This window comes from Podarcis filfolensis (genome assembly GCF_964270895.1).
Source record: "Podarcis filfolensis genome assembly, chromosome: 9".
Classification (NCBI taxonomy): Eukaryota; Metazoa; Chordata; class Lepidosauria; order Squamata; family Lacertidae; genus Podarcis; species Podarcis filfolensis.
Genome location: NC_139610.1, coordinates 74,758,190 through 74,773,803, shown reverse-complemented (window position 1 = coordinate 74,773,803; position 15,614 = coordinate 74,758,190). Strand labels below are relative to the sequence as shown.

At 43.4% G+C, this 15,614-nt stretch overlaps 1 protein-coding gene across 3 annotated transcripts; it reads right to left on the bottom strand.

Moving 5' to 3' along the window:
* Positions 1-800: 800 nt before the first annotated feature.
* On the bottom strand, positions 801-15,388 carry LOC310742408 (CD209 antigen-like protein C). Of its 3 annotated transcripts, none has more exons than XM_083571896.1 (9): positions 15,291-15,388; positions 13,119-13,218; positions 11,927-12,043; positions 11,117-11,227; positions 9,356-9,454; positions 8,389-8,475; positions 6,907-7,058; positions 4,858-4,967; positions 801-1,174 (listed from the first exon to the last, which is right to left on the bottom strand). In XM_083571896.1, exons 3-9 carry the CDS (start codon positions 12,012-12,014, stop codon positions 1,021-1,023), a joined length of 801 nt encoding a protein of 266 aa, XP_083428022.1. In that variant the 5' UTR covers positions 12,015-12,043; positions 13,119-13,218; positions 15,291-15,388; the 3' UTR covers positions 801-1,020. The 3 variants fall into 3 exon arrangements, with proteins under 3 accessions (XP_083428022.1, XP_083428023.1, XP_083428024.1); XM_083571897.1 differs by having other exon boundaries at positions 11,927-12,028; XM_083571898.1 differs by having other exon boundaries at positions 11,927-12,028; positions 15,206-15,304.
* Between the last annotated feature and the right edge of the window lie 226 nt (positions 15,389-15,614).

Here is a 15,614-nt window from a genome sequence, read left to right as displayed (position 1 = left end):
TCAGAACTGAGTTCCAGTGAGTTCCAAATGGAAAAAAGCCCTGCATGCAGCTGACCTTCAACCAATGGCCGCTCATAGAGAACTGTACTTGGATAGAAAGATAGATCTGCACAATCTCTTAATTGGACTCTGATAAGCTTCATATGCTAGAAACCCCTCATAACTACGTACACTTGCTTCTCTTGTTGTCCATTGTGTTTTTTTTATGAGCCTCTTGGGCTTGCTGATCGGAAGGTCAGCGGTGTAAGGGTGTGATTCAGAACAGCAGAATCTAATAGGTTACTTAACTCAGTTGACGGCCACTTTGCACAGGAGCCAACTCCTAGGGCGCAGAGGTCCCTTGGCCTTCTGATCATCCTGTGATCAGTTATGCAGGTGGAGCTTATCTGCTCCGCCCTCAATATTTTGTTCAAGTTGGCACCCCTGCTACCATGAATGCCATTAAAGCAGCAGCACATGCTGCCAGTGCTGTGCCCACACTGGTGTGGGCCCCAGTCATGCCCCCTGCCAAGTTCTGAAGAAATCAAGAGCAGTTCAAGGTGTTTGTTGCCCATATTAGCTCTATATGAGAGTAAGGGTGCCTGAATTTCCAAAGTTGTATTTCTGATTAGTCTGCTAGAGGGGGACACCAAATGCTGGGTGGTCCCAATTCTCACTGCCTGGCATGCAGGGTTGTCCTTATGTGCCTTGTAAGGTAGCGACCATGGAGATCAGAAGGGGCAATGGGGCATCAAACACACAGAATAAGGAAACAAATATTGCCATGCATTGCAAATAAATACAATAATCAGAAAACAGACTATGATTGGATCCTTCCATTTTTTATTTTTGTAGCCATCTACGTCTGAGCTTGCAGAATAAGGTATTTTCAATGTAATTTTGAGGGCTGATGCCAGAGAGTCCCATAACCTAGATGGCAGTGTGGATTGTGCATTAAAACAGTGGTGTGGGAGTGATCTCTTGGTTTTGCTTTTGTGTAGAAATCATGGGATACAGTTTCATTCATCTTAAGGTGTCTTCTTAGAGCCAAGCATCATCAGGCCCCTTCTTACAAATATACTGTTTTTGTAGATCACAGTCTAATGCATTCCAGCAGTTTTCATAGTAGCAATCAAAGGTCATCGCACCACAGTTGTGGTTTTCTTTATAACTTGGCTCATAGTAATTCCAGTAGCTGAAAAGAAAAGAAACAGCAGCACTAATGAATCAAAATTGGATGTCTACCTCACTGGCTCCCCATGCCTTCTACCATTAAAAAGATATCCAACGCTTTCTCTCTTAACAGCCACCCACAATTGGGATTTTTTTTTCTCCCCAGATTTTGGAATTCTAACCATGTAAAAAAAGCTGTGGTTTAAGACTGTATGTGAGGTGTGATACATAAGTAGCAGTCAAGTACAACATTCCTTGTTTTCCTACAGTGGATATGTGATGGGATGTTTGGTCCAGCCAGTCAAAAACTTCCCGTTTCCTCCAGCACTGGGACATACTTCCTTTTGCATGTGACTAGAGGTGGGCGTGTCCTTACCTGTCCAGGTAACAAAAGGTCCAGGCACGCAGCACACACTCTCTCTTTTTTTGGCTTCCTCCTTTGTTGGACAAGGAGCTTTTTAGCTAGAGATGCTCTGTTGCTTTCGGCCAACAGAGGACAAAGGGATCTATCTCCATATGGGATAGTTCTGCATGTATATGCTTTGTAACTAAATCTGCCTACAGGGATCCAGCTGTGAATTGATGATGCTGTGAGTAAACTTCCTTTATTGACTTTAAATAATATTTTTGTTTGTTTATTCTTTTATAAGGGATATAAGGGGTCTTACCAGGAACATACAATTCAATTCTGAATTGTATGCTATTGAGAGGCTTAAGCAAAGCCTGCAACCAGGTACCTGCTGTGTGTTAAAAGGAGAATGTAAAACTCTGCAAACATGAATTTGACCAAGTTGCAGTAGGCAATGGAAGACAGGAGTGCCTGGGGTCATGAAGTGTCGGACACGACTAAAAGACTAAACAACAACAACAAAACTCTGCAAAGTTATATAACGTGCTAGCACAAGTGAGGAATGATATTAATAAACAATATATCCTCTACAGCCTCCCTGAACATTCCCACATTCTAACCATTTTAAAAAAAATCACAGCAACAACTGTGGGTCAAGACTGTCTGTTTTCTTTTCACATGTAGTGATTCCTCATAGAAAACTAGAAAAAAAGTGGGGGTGTCACTATGGAAGGCTCTTTGGTGCACACAGGAACTTTCAGTCAATTTTTTAAACAATTTTGGGCAGTATGCAATGCAGTACTTCTGCTATTGCCAGGATTTCCATTTCTGCAATGGAACTGCCCCTCTCTCCTCTCCATATGCACCCACATCCTCCTCAGGTCTGCTCTCTATCATTGTGGGTTTTGGAGAGAGGGTTTTGGAAGAGAGATCCTTACTCTCAAGTAGCAGAGTTAGCACAGTAGTGATTTTTCTGAGCATATTAAAACCTTGTTAGATTTGCATCCGCCTTCATCCACCTCATCTCACATCCATCACCTCATCCATGCATGAGGTGAGCAATGACACTACACAGAAACAATAATAGCTAAATCTATAACTGAAATGCAAAATATAATCTATAACCACAAAGCCATTATAGGGTTGATTGAAATGATATGATATCTCTCACATACATATCTTATCAAAATCTAACATGAAGGTTCTACATTTATTCTAATCAATTATCCATACAGTGGTACCTTGGGTTACAAACACCTCTGGTTACAAGCACTTCGGGTTACAGATTCCGCTGGGAGTTAAGGACTTTGTTAAGGACAGAAATCGTGCAGTGGGGGGTGGGGGTGGGCGGTGTGAGGCCTGATTAGCTAAAGTGGTGCCTCAGGTTAAGAACTGTTTCAGGTTAAAAACGAACCTCTGGAATGAATTAAGTTCATAACCAGAGGTACCACTGTACCAGAAGTTACGCTTATTGTAACTTCTGGTAATGCCTTGTATTCTCCAGTGTCGATTGTATACGGAATCAAGTCCCCACTACACAGCACTAGAATTCTGTGGTAAATGTATTCTATAACTGTCATGAGACAAAGGTTCTTGAGAGAAGAAGCAGTAAAACCTACAAAGCCTACACAATCATTCAAGCCTACTGTTAACTGTTAACAGCAAACTGCTAAGTCACTGTGAATCATGACTCATCTTGAGTGATGACTCATTCTTCCATAAAAGTAGCCAGCCTCTTTGTGTGTCTCTGTGCCAGTGTGTGTCTCAGCCAGTGTGTGTGTGTTGTGTTGTTGCAGACAGAATGGCTCCAGGACTCAAATAAATCACTAACTAAGACTGTGGCTCTGTGAAGAGTCAAATAGCTGCTATGAGCACTCTGTGCATGCTCTTTGACTATGCTGTTTATGAACAAGTTTATTTTCTTCAGTAAAAGTTTTGTTTTGTTTATAAAGAAGACTCTGCTTTCATTAATTTACTCCCTCATTTTTAGCTCTCCGTGAATCTAGTAAATTGATATTAGTAATAATTAGTAATGGTGTAGTAGGTGTTTCTTACTCCCATTAGATGTTTGGGTGAGATCTGCCCTTTGATCAAGTCTAAGATCACATACAGCAGTGGTTCCCAATTGGTGGTCCACGGACCACCCACCCAGGGGCTCCATGGTGTCATTCACATAACAAAAACTGCCACAGAAATATCAAAATTTTAAAAGGTACATTTTTGAAAAACAAGGGGTCTGCAGTACTTAGCTAACTGGGAACCACTGGCATACAGGGTTTAAGTTCCCAGCTAGTTATACAACCCCACTGCCCGTTTGTAAAGTTTACTCAATACCTTTGTCAAAAAGGATTCATGGTTGGTATTGGGTGCATCAATAGAGATGAATACTAATGGATTTTGTTCCAGGAGACATTGCACAAATTGAAAGTGATCCTCTGTTAATCTGGAGTTGGAAATAAGTGCCAGACCAGCTCGCTGTTCCAGTGGCATAGCGTGGGTTGTCAGCACCCAGGGCAAGGCAAGTAATTTGCGCCCCCTAACCCGTGGATTTGCGCCCCCTAACCCATGGATTTGCGCCCCCTAACCCTAACCCCCAGATGTTGCGCCCGGTGCGGCCAGCCCCCCCGCACACCCCACGCTACGCCACTGCGCTGTTCTACTACCTAGCTGTGGATGAGTAAGATCTTCTCTGACCTTATCAATGCATCAACACAAGCTGAAAAGAGTTGTTAGATACTTAAAGGGAACCATGAACTGTCTTAAACTGCCAGCTGCCAGAAACTCAAACTATTAGGAATCTGTCAGGGATTCTTCAGTTGTGATTCCTGTTTTGCAGGGGGGTCGACTAGATGACCCTTGGGGTGTCATCCAACTCTAAATTTCTATGTGTTTATGATTCTATTCAAGAGAGTGAGATTCATCTACCCTATCTTACACACTTACTTCATCTGCTCCTGTTATTTTAGGTTAGAAATTGCTGGCTATTCAGATTGTTTAGCAGATAACTGCAGAAATACTTTCCTAAAGAGAGGGTAGCTCAGCTTTAGGTTCTTGTTAGTCTTTCTGAAGCTGAGCTAATCAGCACAAACCATTTATAAGGATGCCTTCAGCCTCTTCCGAATCACTGCATTCACTATGTTAGAGAAGCAAGAATAGCCTTCCTGCCTCTCCAACCTTGTGAGAAGAAGCAGGCACTCATCTGGGTAATGATGTGGAGGAGTACATATGTAGATCTTTGGTAATAGAGAAAAGTGCATGGCAAAATATATTTGGAGAGGGAAAGGATCAATTATGTAAACAAAACCTGCAACTTTTTGGAATGCATGCCATTAACAAATGTTTCTTCAAAAACTTACTGGACTGCAGCCTCCATTCCTGACAGCCACGACCATTTATTTCCCTTGTTTTTAAAGACTCCAATCCAAAAAATCATTTTACGGTGTTTTACTTGCTTGTTTATAAAATACTAGGGTGGGGAAAAAGAAAAACAGAAAATCATCAGTAGGAATGAGAAGCCAGGCACTTCTCTAAAAGCCTTTCTAGACAATGTCCCTTTCTCTGGGAGACTGCAGCACTTTACCAACATTCAGCAGGCATAAAACAAACACATTTCAAAAGGAGGAGGTGTCACCTTTGAAGACCCAATCCACATTTTTTGGGGGGAAGCAGTGATCAAAACTATACAGTGGTACTTTTATTCTCAAACGCCTTGGTACTCAAACACCTTGGTTCCCAAATGCCGAAAACCCGGAAATAAGTGGTTTGGTTTTGGAACATTTTCCATAAGCCGAACGTCCAATGCAGCTGTTGGCTATTGTTTCCGGGGCACCTGCACCAATCAGAAGCTGTGCCGTGGTTTTCGAACATTTCGGAAGTCAAACAGACTTCTGGAACAGATTAATTTGGCACTTTTGTTTTTGCTATTTATTTTGCCTTTTTCTTTTTGAGGATTTTTAGCTTAATTTGTTTTTGTGACTGTGTGGAACCCAGTTCAGCTACTGATTGACTGAGGGTGTGACTCTGGAAATAGATAAAAACAACCCGTCCAAACAATGACTATCATCAATGTAGGTAATAAAATAATAATAATTTTAATTTCTATCATCCTCAAAACTGTCTTATTTATTTTATGGTACGGTACATTGGTTATTACTTTCACTTTTTGGATCAGTGGTCTTGTTAGATAGTAAAAGTCATGCTAAATTGCTGTTTTAGAGGTTGTTTTTAAAAGTCTGGAATGGATTAATCCATTTTGCATTACTTTCTATGGGAAAGCGGGCCTCGGTTTTGAAACACTTTGGTTTTGGAACTGACTTCCGGAACTGATTAAGTTTGAGTACCAAGGTACCACTGTACATAGTATTCCAACTATGGTTATATCAAGCACCAAGAATAATTGTGTACTGACGATGTGCTACTGTGTCCCTGATCCAAATTATGATGATGCTGATGATGAATGATGAAGATGATGGAATCAAGGAAGCATCCCAAAGAGGAAATATTGCAGTGAAGGGTAACTTCAGCTGCCCTCACCGAAACTGGCTACATATGTCTTCCAGTCATGACAGAGAGTTAAAATTTCCAGATACTATAAATGACTGTGCCATAGAACACTTCATCTTGGAACCATCTAGTGGGACAGTGACCCTGTGTAGCAAATACTCCAATTTCTGCATCCATGTTTGTTGGTTTGTTCCAGAGCTACTGGAATCAGTCTGGTTGTGGAATGCTTGATGGGTTGATGATGGGGGTCTCACCTATGTCTGTGCCCTGCAGCACCCCAGTAGCCCCTCTGCCTGTGCTTTCCAATGCCGATATGCAGGCGAAGGTAAATACTTAATTTTATTTATGCTGTCTAATTTTAAATTGCTGTTATGGCCTAATCTGTATTGAAATTGTCCTTTGTTTTTTCCGGTGTTATGCTTTGCTGACTAGCTGTACGAGTTAATCTGGTCTGTGACCGTTTAATAAAATTTGATTTAATAAAGGGGCTGCGAGGGGCTATACCTTGCAAGCTCCTATAGTCATCTCCATGATACTCTCATGCCAGAGGGTTAGGGTGGTGAGGGAAACCTTTTTCCTAAGCACTCAGTACATCTCAAAGAGCAGAGGAAGAATCTACAGGAAATCCAAGGGATAGATTTCCCTCAAGTATCTACTCCTCCTCTTCCTTCAAGACCTCCTTCCTGACTGCCAGCATCAGAGCTCAGCAGCTCTAAGAAACCTCATTGAGTCCTAGATGGTAGCAGCTAGTCCCTGCCCCACCCACCCTTTGGTTTGACTGATGGAGTTGCTGTCTTGGCTGCATACAGGTAGATATGACCTTCTTAAATGGATAGTGATGATAAGAACCCTTTGACTCTAGGAGATCCCCTACCTTTTCAATACTCGGCTTTGATGCTCACCTGTTCTTCCTTTGTTTCCATAGAAATGAGGTGGGCACCTTCCTTCTCACACTTTTTTTTGGAATCCACCCATGTGCGTAGCTCAAGAGAAAAGAAATAGAAGGCCCTTGAATATAAAACCCAACCATCATTCAAGTTTCTAGTAAGGATGTCTTTGAGTCAAGCAGATATGGAGGAAGAAGAGAAAAAGAAAACAAGACAGGGAATTTAAGAGGAACAACCTTGTACATCTTTGCATATTTCAAATATTCTTATTAAGTTCATTTCTGCAGCCACATAACATACATTCACCTAGGAAGCTCAGAAATATTAAAACAAGAACAACATTAACTCTTCAACCCCTTCATGATGCTGCAGGAAATACCAGTGGGAGGGGCATAGCTGGAACAGGGAGCACAGTGAAGAACCTTTTATTTGAGGGAATAGAGAAAAAGATGTATGTTCCTTCACAGGCCTTATCTGAACCCCAGGGGCCTCACCCACTTGTTTCCACCTGGATACTCAGGGCAGCATCAGGGCAGACTTGAAGGTTGGGAAGGGGGAGTAGCTGTGGTTTATCAAAATTCTCTTTCTCTCTCTAGGCTAACTGTCCAGTTGCGGAGGTGGGGAGAGGAAGCTAGAGTGTGTATTCCTGGCATTGGGCAACTGGGACAGATGAGGGATTCTGCTGGTTTACCACCTAGTTTGCTGCCCAGCAGTCTCTCTGCCTGGGCTGACAGGATGGATCCAGTGGGCTTCCAATGGCTCTGGGGGATCTAACTGCTGGGGGATCCAGCTGATCTGACTGGTGCTCCTGCCGAGCTTTGGCCGAGCTCTTGAACAACCGAACAACAACAACAACACCAACACTTTATTTATATGCTGCCCATCTGACTGCGTTTCCCCAGCCACTCTGGGTGACTTCCACAATTGGCCACCAACCATTAAAAACTTCCCGGAACAGGGCTGCCTTCAGATGTCTTCTGAAGGTCAGATACTTGTTTTTTGCCTTGACATCTGGTGGTAGGGAGTGTCACAGGGCAGGCACAACTACCCAGAGGGCCCTCTGCCTTGACTAGGGCCATTGACACAATTGGCCCTGAGTGCCCTCCCCCATGTCATACACCAATCACCCCTCTGCCCAGCAGTCTCTCTGACCAAGTTGGCAGAAGTTGCCTTGGAAGTGCTATTCAAGAATCCCTCTCCCATGGGTGAATATAATAAAGGACAGGTCTTTTAGCTGACCAGTTTTGATTGTCTCTGTTACAGCAAAGAATGACGAAGTCTTTTCTTTCCTAACCATAGAAGCTAAATCAATTCAGCAGATCAGGAGAGCTGAACTGAATATCTCTGATGTTTCCCTAGGGCGGCACCATGCAAAGGAGAGCAGCACTCTGCTCTGGCTCTAAGAGTATTCAGCTGGGGGGGGGGGCTTTCAGCTGGGGCAGAATCAGGGCAGGTTCCCACTGCACTACAATTCTTCAGCATCGTAGGGTAGCTTACCAATTTCTTTTTGCAGTTCTTCATTTTTCTGGGAATAATACCGCATTTCCTCTGATTTGTTTTGAGCCACAGCGAGTATTTGGAAATCTAAAATATTAGAAACAGTTCAAGGGAGTAGTATCTGAAATAACAATCTGCCGATATTAAGAAACCACGTCCAAACATTTTAAAACTCTCTATCCTAAAACAAGAAGCAGAGCTCCAGGATGGGGTTCTTATGAATATGAGGGCAGACTTGATTCTCTGTGGCTGAGATCACCAATGGAAAGCCTCAGAAGACCCCTGCAGCTGGATCAGACCAAAGACCCATGCAATCTGCTATCCTATTCTCATATTGAAAGTGGCTCATGAAGTATCTTTTATGTTTCCCTCCTATGTTTCCCTTTCTGCAGGGAATCACAGGGTCACAAACCAATTCTCCACTGAGTCACACAGTAAAGCAAGCAAAGATTACTTTACGGTTTTCAATTATGCTTTCTGAAATCTAAGAAAATACAGGCACCCAAACTCTTTTCCTGATGAATATTGGGTTGCATTCCACATAGTTCTATAGAGGACGTTATGTAAGTGAAGGAATTTCTCTTTGTGCAATGCAATCTCCAGCCCCTTTCCCTCCATTCTGTTCTGAAGTTTCTCCCCACCCTGGAGTGCAGTTTTGGTGATGGCATGCAGGGAGAAGTGAGGGCAAAGTTCCCTTGCGCTTGTGCTAAATCTTGCACTAGCACAAACATTGTGAATTACAGTGTGATGGGAGAGGACAGCATTTCTAGTGGGGAGATGTGAAAATCACAACTGTCTGCTTTTCTTCCTGCTGAGCAATGAAACAGTGATAAACTCTATTGGGTGATGAGTTTCATTGAATGTTTTGCTCACACAATATGAATCCCAAAGTGAACTAAAGGAATTGAAATTTGTTTAAACTAAACATGTCCTAGGAAAAGTGAGGACGTGCATATAAAATGCTTACCATCCTTGTCCACATAGAATGGTTCCATTCCAACAACAAAGGTACGAATCATGTGCATTGCCTCTTGAAGCTCCTCTCTTCTTTGCACTTCCTTCTGATCTAAGGAGGAGGTAGGTAGAAAAGAAATGAAGAAATTGTGTTCTAGCCCACTACTCTGATGAGCTAGAAGAGGGGATACTTGGTTTCAAAGTGCTTTTAATATTGATTTGAATTGCTGACTTTTAACATGCCCCGGGATCTTAGGAAGAAGGATGAATAAAAAAATCAAACCAACAAAAACATGAATACGAATTCTATTAATATTTTCTGGCCTCAGCTCTTCTTTTGGGGGTTCCCATTCCTTGACTGTGGCTGCCTGGTAGCCTGAAGTCCTGTTTTCATTTAGCCTGTTGCTTCTGTCATCAGATGGTTTGGCTTTCCTTTGAGAGCTTTAGATTTTTGGGTGTTCAGATACACCTGTCCTCTTTGTCCTGTGGACTTGCATTTCCCAGGCTGCCTCATGCTCTGCTGTATGCTTAGAATGTGCAAATTCTTGAATCATTTGGTTCCCTCCCCCCGAGCTTTGCTTACTTTGGAGTGCCCTTTAAAAAAATCAATTAGCTATGCAAACAGGTCATGTGTTCATCTATCCAGTGCTTTTTTCTAGAAAAAGATGCACTGGAACTCAGCATGAATGCCTCCCTAGTTCTCTTAGAATGGCATTGACGCCCATCTGAGAGGTGTGATAACTGAGTCCTGATGAATTCTGGTTGAAAAAAAGCCCTGCATATATCTTGATGTTTAGGTAGGCTCTGGACCCACCCACATTAGCCATGGCCTTATCCTCTGTAGTCTGTTTTCCCCAAGCACTTTCCTTCATGGGACTGGAGCTGCAGCAGAGGGCAGGTGTCATGAATGAGTCATCCCCCAAGAGAAGTTTGCAGCTAGCTCCCAATGAAGGAAGTAGCTAGGATGAGAGAAGGTTAATTACAAGACAAGATGATTATAGCCGGGAGCCACCTCCGCTGCCCGTAGGAATGCCAACTGATAGCAGAGTTCCAGGAAGCCAGTCAGCAACTTGCCAGCATGCTAGTGATGAACAAAATGCAGGGGCTAGAAATGAAAGCAGCTTAGAAAGTGGGAAAGATCACGGAAGTAATCTCTCAGACAATGAGGAAGGGACGGGAGCTGAACCCCTCAGCCCAAGGTCTAGGCATATGGGGAGTGTTCAAGACAGAATATTTCACAAAATGAAGTTCAGCTGTTTCTGGTCTCGCCGAAACATCCACCTTAGAAGGGACATCTTTGATTTATGGACGGACGGCTGTGCTTGCCGCTCTGGTGAACTCTGTTTGTTTTCGAATAAATATTATTTTTAATTAAATACGCTCATTGTTATCAAGACTTCCTTTCCTTCAAGGGACTGGAGCCCTAGCAGAGGGCAGGGTGGCGAGGACCAGGAATGGGGATTCTCCCCCAGCAAATAAGGATTAGTTTGGTAAGGAGCAGAGAAAGGCAACTGGGAAAGGGAATTCTCCAGGGTGTTCCAGGGACTTGTGTTAGCCTGTGCTTCTGTTCCAAGTGCTGGAACTCACTTATTCAGGGAGAACAAAACAGTGTCATTGCTCTCACTGGGTGACAGCTGTAACTCACTCCCTGAATTCAAAGAGAGTTGAAGAGGGTAAATGGAAGGTGGATCCTGCCATCTCTTTTTGGAAATGCTTTTGGCATTGAAGCAAAGCACAAGACAGTAGTATCAATGTACGCCAATTATGTACTTACACAGAATGTAAACCAGCAGTGTCATGGCAATAAGGATGCAAATCTCAAGTATGATAAATCTTTCACCCGTTGGAGATTGGAAGAAGTTAACCAAGTCCTGAAAACCAGATGCTTGAAGAAACAAAATTCTACTTTAGCCATCAGTAGCCAACATACCCTTGCCACTCAAGGAAAAAGGGTTTCCATATGCTGTGGCAGCCATCAGCCAGAGACAGTCAATTGTTCAGGGGGTGGGCACTTGGGAGGATAAGCAGGTGGAGGAAGAAAAGCGAGATGGCTTTCTGCTTGAGGAAACGTTTCTGACCAATTTCTGGATCAGAAGACAGTAGCCTTTGATACTAAAGGACTTTCTGCTCCCCAAACAAATGACAAGATGCTCCCTCTGTGCACATAATTCCACATACAGAAGCTGGGCTGGGCTGCCCATTGGCTCTTATTTGGATGCTGCTGATGGGGCAGCAGACTAACTGAGGAGGTGCAGGGCAGCTTGTGTGGTCTACATATCTCTGCCCACCCCAGCACCTGCTACCTGAGTCAACTGTCTCATTCTGCCTAATGGTGGAGACATTCCTGGCTGCACACAGTAAAGGAACACCACAGCAATCGGCAGAGTGGGCTGAATCCTGGGGTTTCTGTGGGGCTTAGTGGATCTCTGGCACCCAAAGAGCTGTGTGTTCTACTCTCTGCACTCCTCCCTAGCACAACATGACTGGCTCCACTCCCTGCCTGTCTCTCCATCAACTTCCCTTTCCCATGCATTCCTCTACTTTATGAGAAACCTCATCCCATATGACTGTGCTGTATACAGACCAACAGTTTCTTTTGCTCTTGCTTTACGCTTTCTGAGCGCTAGATGTCTTCTGGAGGCTGCACGCTTTGCAGGCGTTGGCTTCCCCATCCTCTCAGTTTTGTCTGTGAAACAACAAGCTATTATAACATGGAGGATAAGAATATGAACACATTGGTTGTGTGGTGGGTGTTTAACCTTCCAAATGCAAAGTCTCCTGTCAAGCATCAAAGCTCACAGTATTTGCTTTTGTTGTCCTGCACTTAATCTCCCTATTACAGGAACATAAATTTTAAAGTAGATACACATCTACAAATGTCAAGGATTTCATTGGTACAAAGCTGAAATGCACAACTTCAAGCGAAAAATGGGTCTCAATGAAGCATTTCCAACATTACACTTTGGTGTCTATTAGTTTATTAGTATTGTTCAATCCTTTCCCATAAATACATATTTGAACATTCTCTCTCTTTTCCTTTTACTGGATCAATCTCAGTTTTAAATCAAAAATATATTCCATATGGATTCCAAGGAATTTTAAAAAAACGTTTTAGGTAATATAGCCCATTCTCATTTTGCATTCTATTTCCTCTAAGCTCCTGGACATCTAGTTTCTAGAAGTTCAGTAAGCATTTGCAAACAACAGTTATGGGTTTGTTCCATATGTTCACTCTATATTTATTTCACAGTGTAAATCAAATTTGGGGCAATCTTCTTTGGGGAAGAAATGGGTTGATGTGTACACTAGATCAGATCAGATGGCGTATTTTTTGTTCTGCTAATATTGCAGCTGAGACCTCAGTTACTGGTGTGTGCTAAAAAGAAATATCTTGCTTTGCAACATTTATTGGTGTTTATTTATAGGCTATCTGCTTATGTCAGGATTACTTACTGTGCCAAATTACCATGCCTAAAGGTCCAAATGCCTTTCAATTTTGTGTTTGTCCCTTTTGCAGCACAACCAGAGCTGTTTTCATTAAGATACCAGCCCTCAGGCTGAAAGTGGCTTCCTCACAATACATTATCAGATGTTCACTATTTAATAGGTCGTGTGGGATCTATGAAGTCTTCAGATGTTCCTGGGTGCCAACTCCCTCCATCACAGGCATCATTGTCAATGGTTGGGGATGAAGGGACTTGTAGACCAGTAACATCTGGAGGGCCACATGTTCCTCACCCTTTAAGGAAGGTATATACATTTAATTATATAACTACCTCCTGATCATGAGAAAAGATGGAGTCCTAGATCTGGTCTCAGTTGGATGCATATAAATCCAATTGAGTCTAGCAAGACTTTGGAGACCATGAGTTGGACCTGGAAAAGAAACAGAGGGAAGCTGTTACACAGGCTCTCCAAGTGTGCCACTTCATTTTCTTTTTGCAAAGACCCAGCCTGACATCTGATGCTGCAGCTTAAAGAAAGAAAGACGAAGGCTGTTGTCTAATTTTGTTTTGAAGCCATATAAGCTAGCAAATGGATTTTCCAAAGACTTGTATTTTCTGGATCATGATCTGGATCTGGTTTGATAATGACCGCTCCCCGCATAAAACGGGGGGGGCGACCTTTGCGTGGATGCGTGCCTCCCCTGGATCTGGAGCGGCTCCATTCAGCATAGGCTTGGCTTTGCCTTCCCTCAGGTGGGATACCTGGAGGTCTCCGCCTACCCCAGTCAGTTGTCCAATCCCACCTGGGGGAAGCGTTGCCAAGGAGATCAGGCCAGGTGGGGGAGGGATTACCTGCCCACACAATAGAGGGAGGATCTTACCTGGGAATCCTCACTTGGCTCCAGAGTTTCTCCCACCCTACCCACCCTCAGAATGCCTTATTTTGCAGGTTAACTTTTCTTCACAGGTTTTGCAGGTTAACTATTCTTACAGGTATGTGGGCGTTGCTACGTTAAGGTTGTTGTCAAAGGGCCGGAAAGGAATTTCCCTGCATTGGCAAGTTTCGCCTTTCCCGTAGCAAAATGTCACAACTTTGGCGGTATCAGGCCTTGGGCGGAATCCTTTTGTCCATCTTCCTCTTGCAGCGGCGATACCAGGGTTCCCCGTTAAAGGGGTTTCTGAAGGGAGGCTTTGACTGTACGCCGAAAAGTCGTCATTGCTCTCCCCTGCGGCGGCGGCATAACGGGGGCGGCTATCTCTGCTTGAACATATGTTCTCCAGAGCCGGCCCATCCCCCACACAAACACTGGATAACCCTGATTGCTCCCTAGGTCCCCGGCTGGGGACTGGGGAGGGAGAACGCCCAATGCCTGAGCCAAGGTCTACCCACATTTGAAATTTAATAAAGTTGTGGCCAATTTAATCCCATAGCACATTGTCTTGAGTCGTTATTCCACATGACCGGGGGGGGGGGGCGCTTGGGACCTGGGGACTCCGCCTGTCCATGCAAACTGGGCCCATGAATCAGAGCGGGCACCTGTATTGCCAGGGAATAAAACAGAATGTGGTGCTCCTGGCTTGCAACGTAGCTGGAGCTTTAATATAAGGAAACTGGCTATTTGAGAAGAAGTGAAAGCAACTTCATGGCTTGGCCAGCTATCAAACACCTGACTGCATGGGGGCTAGATGGAGGAACCAGTTGTCTGCAAACAAAGAAAGTAACCTTACTTTGACCAAACTGCGGATATAAAGAAAGAATGCACATTAAGACTCACGCCCACGTGTGTCGACTCCCAGGTCAGATCAAAGGATGGGAACGGAAGTACATCATGAATTACTTCTGTAGCCAGCTTGGCATGGGACCTACTCTATGGTCTATATAAAGGCCAGCAGCTGAAGGAGACAGGGAGATCTTGATACATTGTTCTATGCTCCATTTCAGAATGTGAAGAGAATGACCCTCTGCTAGTCTGAAATGTCCCAGATAATCCTTACAGATCTCCATCGGCTTGGGAGACATGAAGAACTGAACCTATTCTATCTGTATTATGATTATTGTTGCCTAAGATCTTTTGATTATTGGTTATGTTGCTAGCTTTGTAGTTTATTCCAGTTGCTGTTGGCTTTATATTAGACTCTATTCTACGTTGCTGATCAATTTCTTTGCTAATGTTTACCAATTAATAAAAGTTTGTCTCTACCTAAGAGTCTCCGTCCAGTGGAATCCAAAGTACCTCTTGGTTGCCTGGTGGTTGCTTTTGGCCAATACAGTGATACAACTGGTAATACAGCACCTGTACACAGCCCTCAAATGTTCCACCACTCTGTTTCATTGGATGACCCTGAGGTCTAGTATTTAAAAGAGAAAGACCACTTGTAGTTTATAAACGCTCCCTATCATTTTCCCTCTTGGTGACCTTTTGGCCCTGGAATGAGACCCTGGAATTATCATAGCTTGTAAGGAAAGTGTTCCACCCATCAGACCTTTTTCTGTTTGGATACCTTGGTGTTGTCATGGAACAATCTTTTCTCTAATTTCTTCCTAAGGGTTTTTCATCCTTCCACTGGCTAAGAACCACCTCCCTTGTGATGTCAGGCATTCCAGAACTCCTCCCATTTAGGCTATACCATTTCCTGATTGGCTGCTGATCATATCCAATCAGCATTCCACATAAAGCATAAACCCAGGCAAATGTTGGTTTCAGATTTGTTATCCTATCTTTTCCCCCAAAAGTTATTAATTTTGTTTTTTATTTAGGCCTCATACATATTCCTTCAAAGCATATCCCCAGAAGAATCCTTACTCCTCATAAACTCTGCTAGTAA

Coding starts and splice junctions, on each gene's coding strand:
- LOC310742408 (XM_083571896.1), bottom strand. CDS start 12,014: ATGGGGAAGCCAACGCCTGCAAAGCGTGCAGCCTCCAGAAGACATCTA. Junction 8,476..9,355: donor ATTCTATGTGGACAAGGATG/GTAAGCATTTTA, acceptor CTAATATTTTAG/ATTTCCAAATACTCGCTGTG. Junction 1,175..4,857: donor GGAATGGAGGCTGCAGTCCA/GTAAGTTTTTGA, acceptor TTTTCTTTTCAG/CTACTGGAATTACTATGAGC.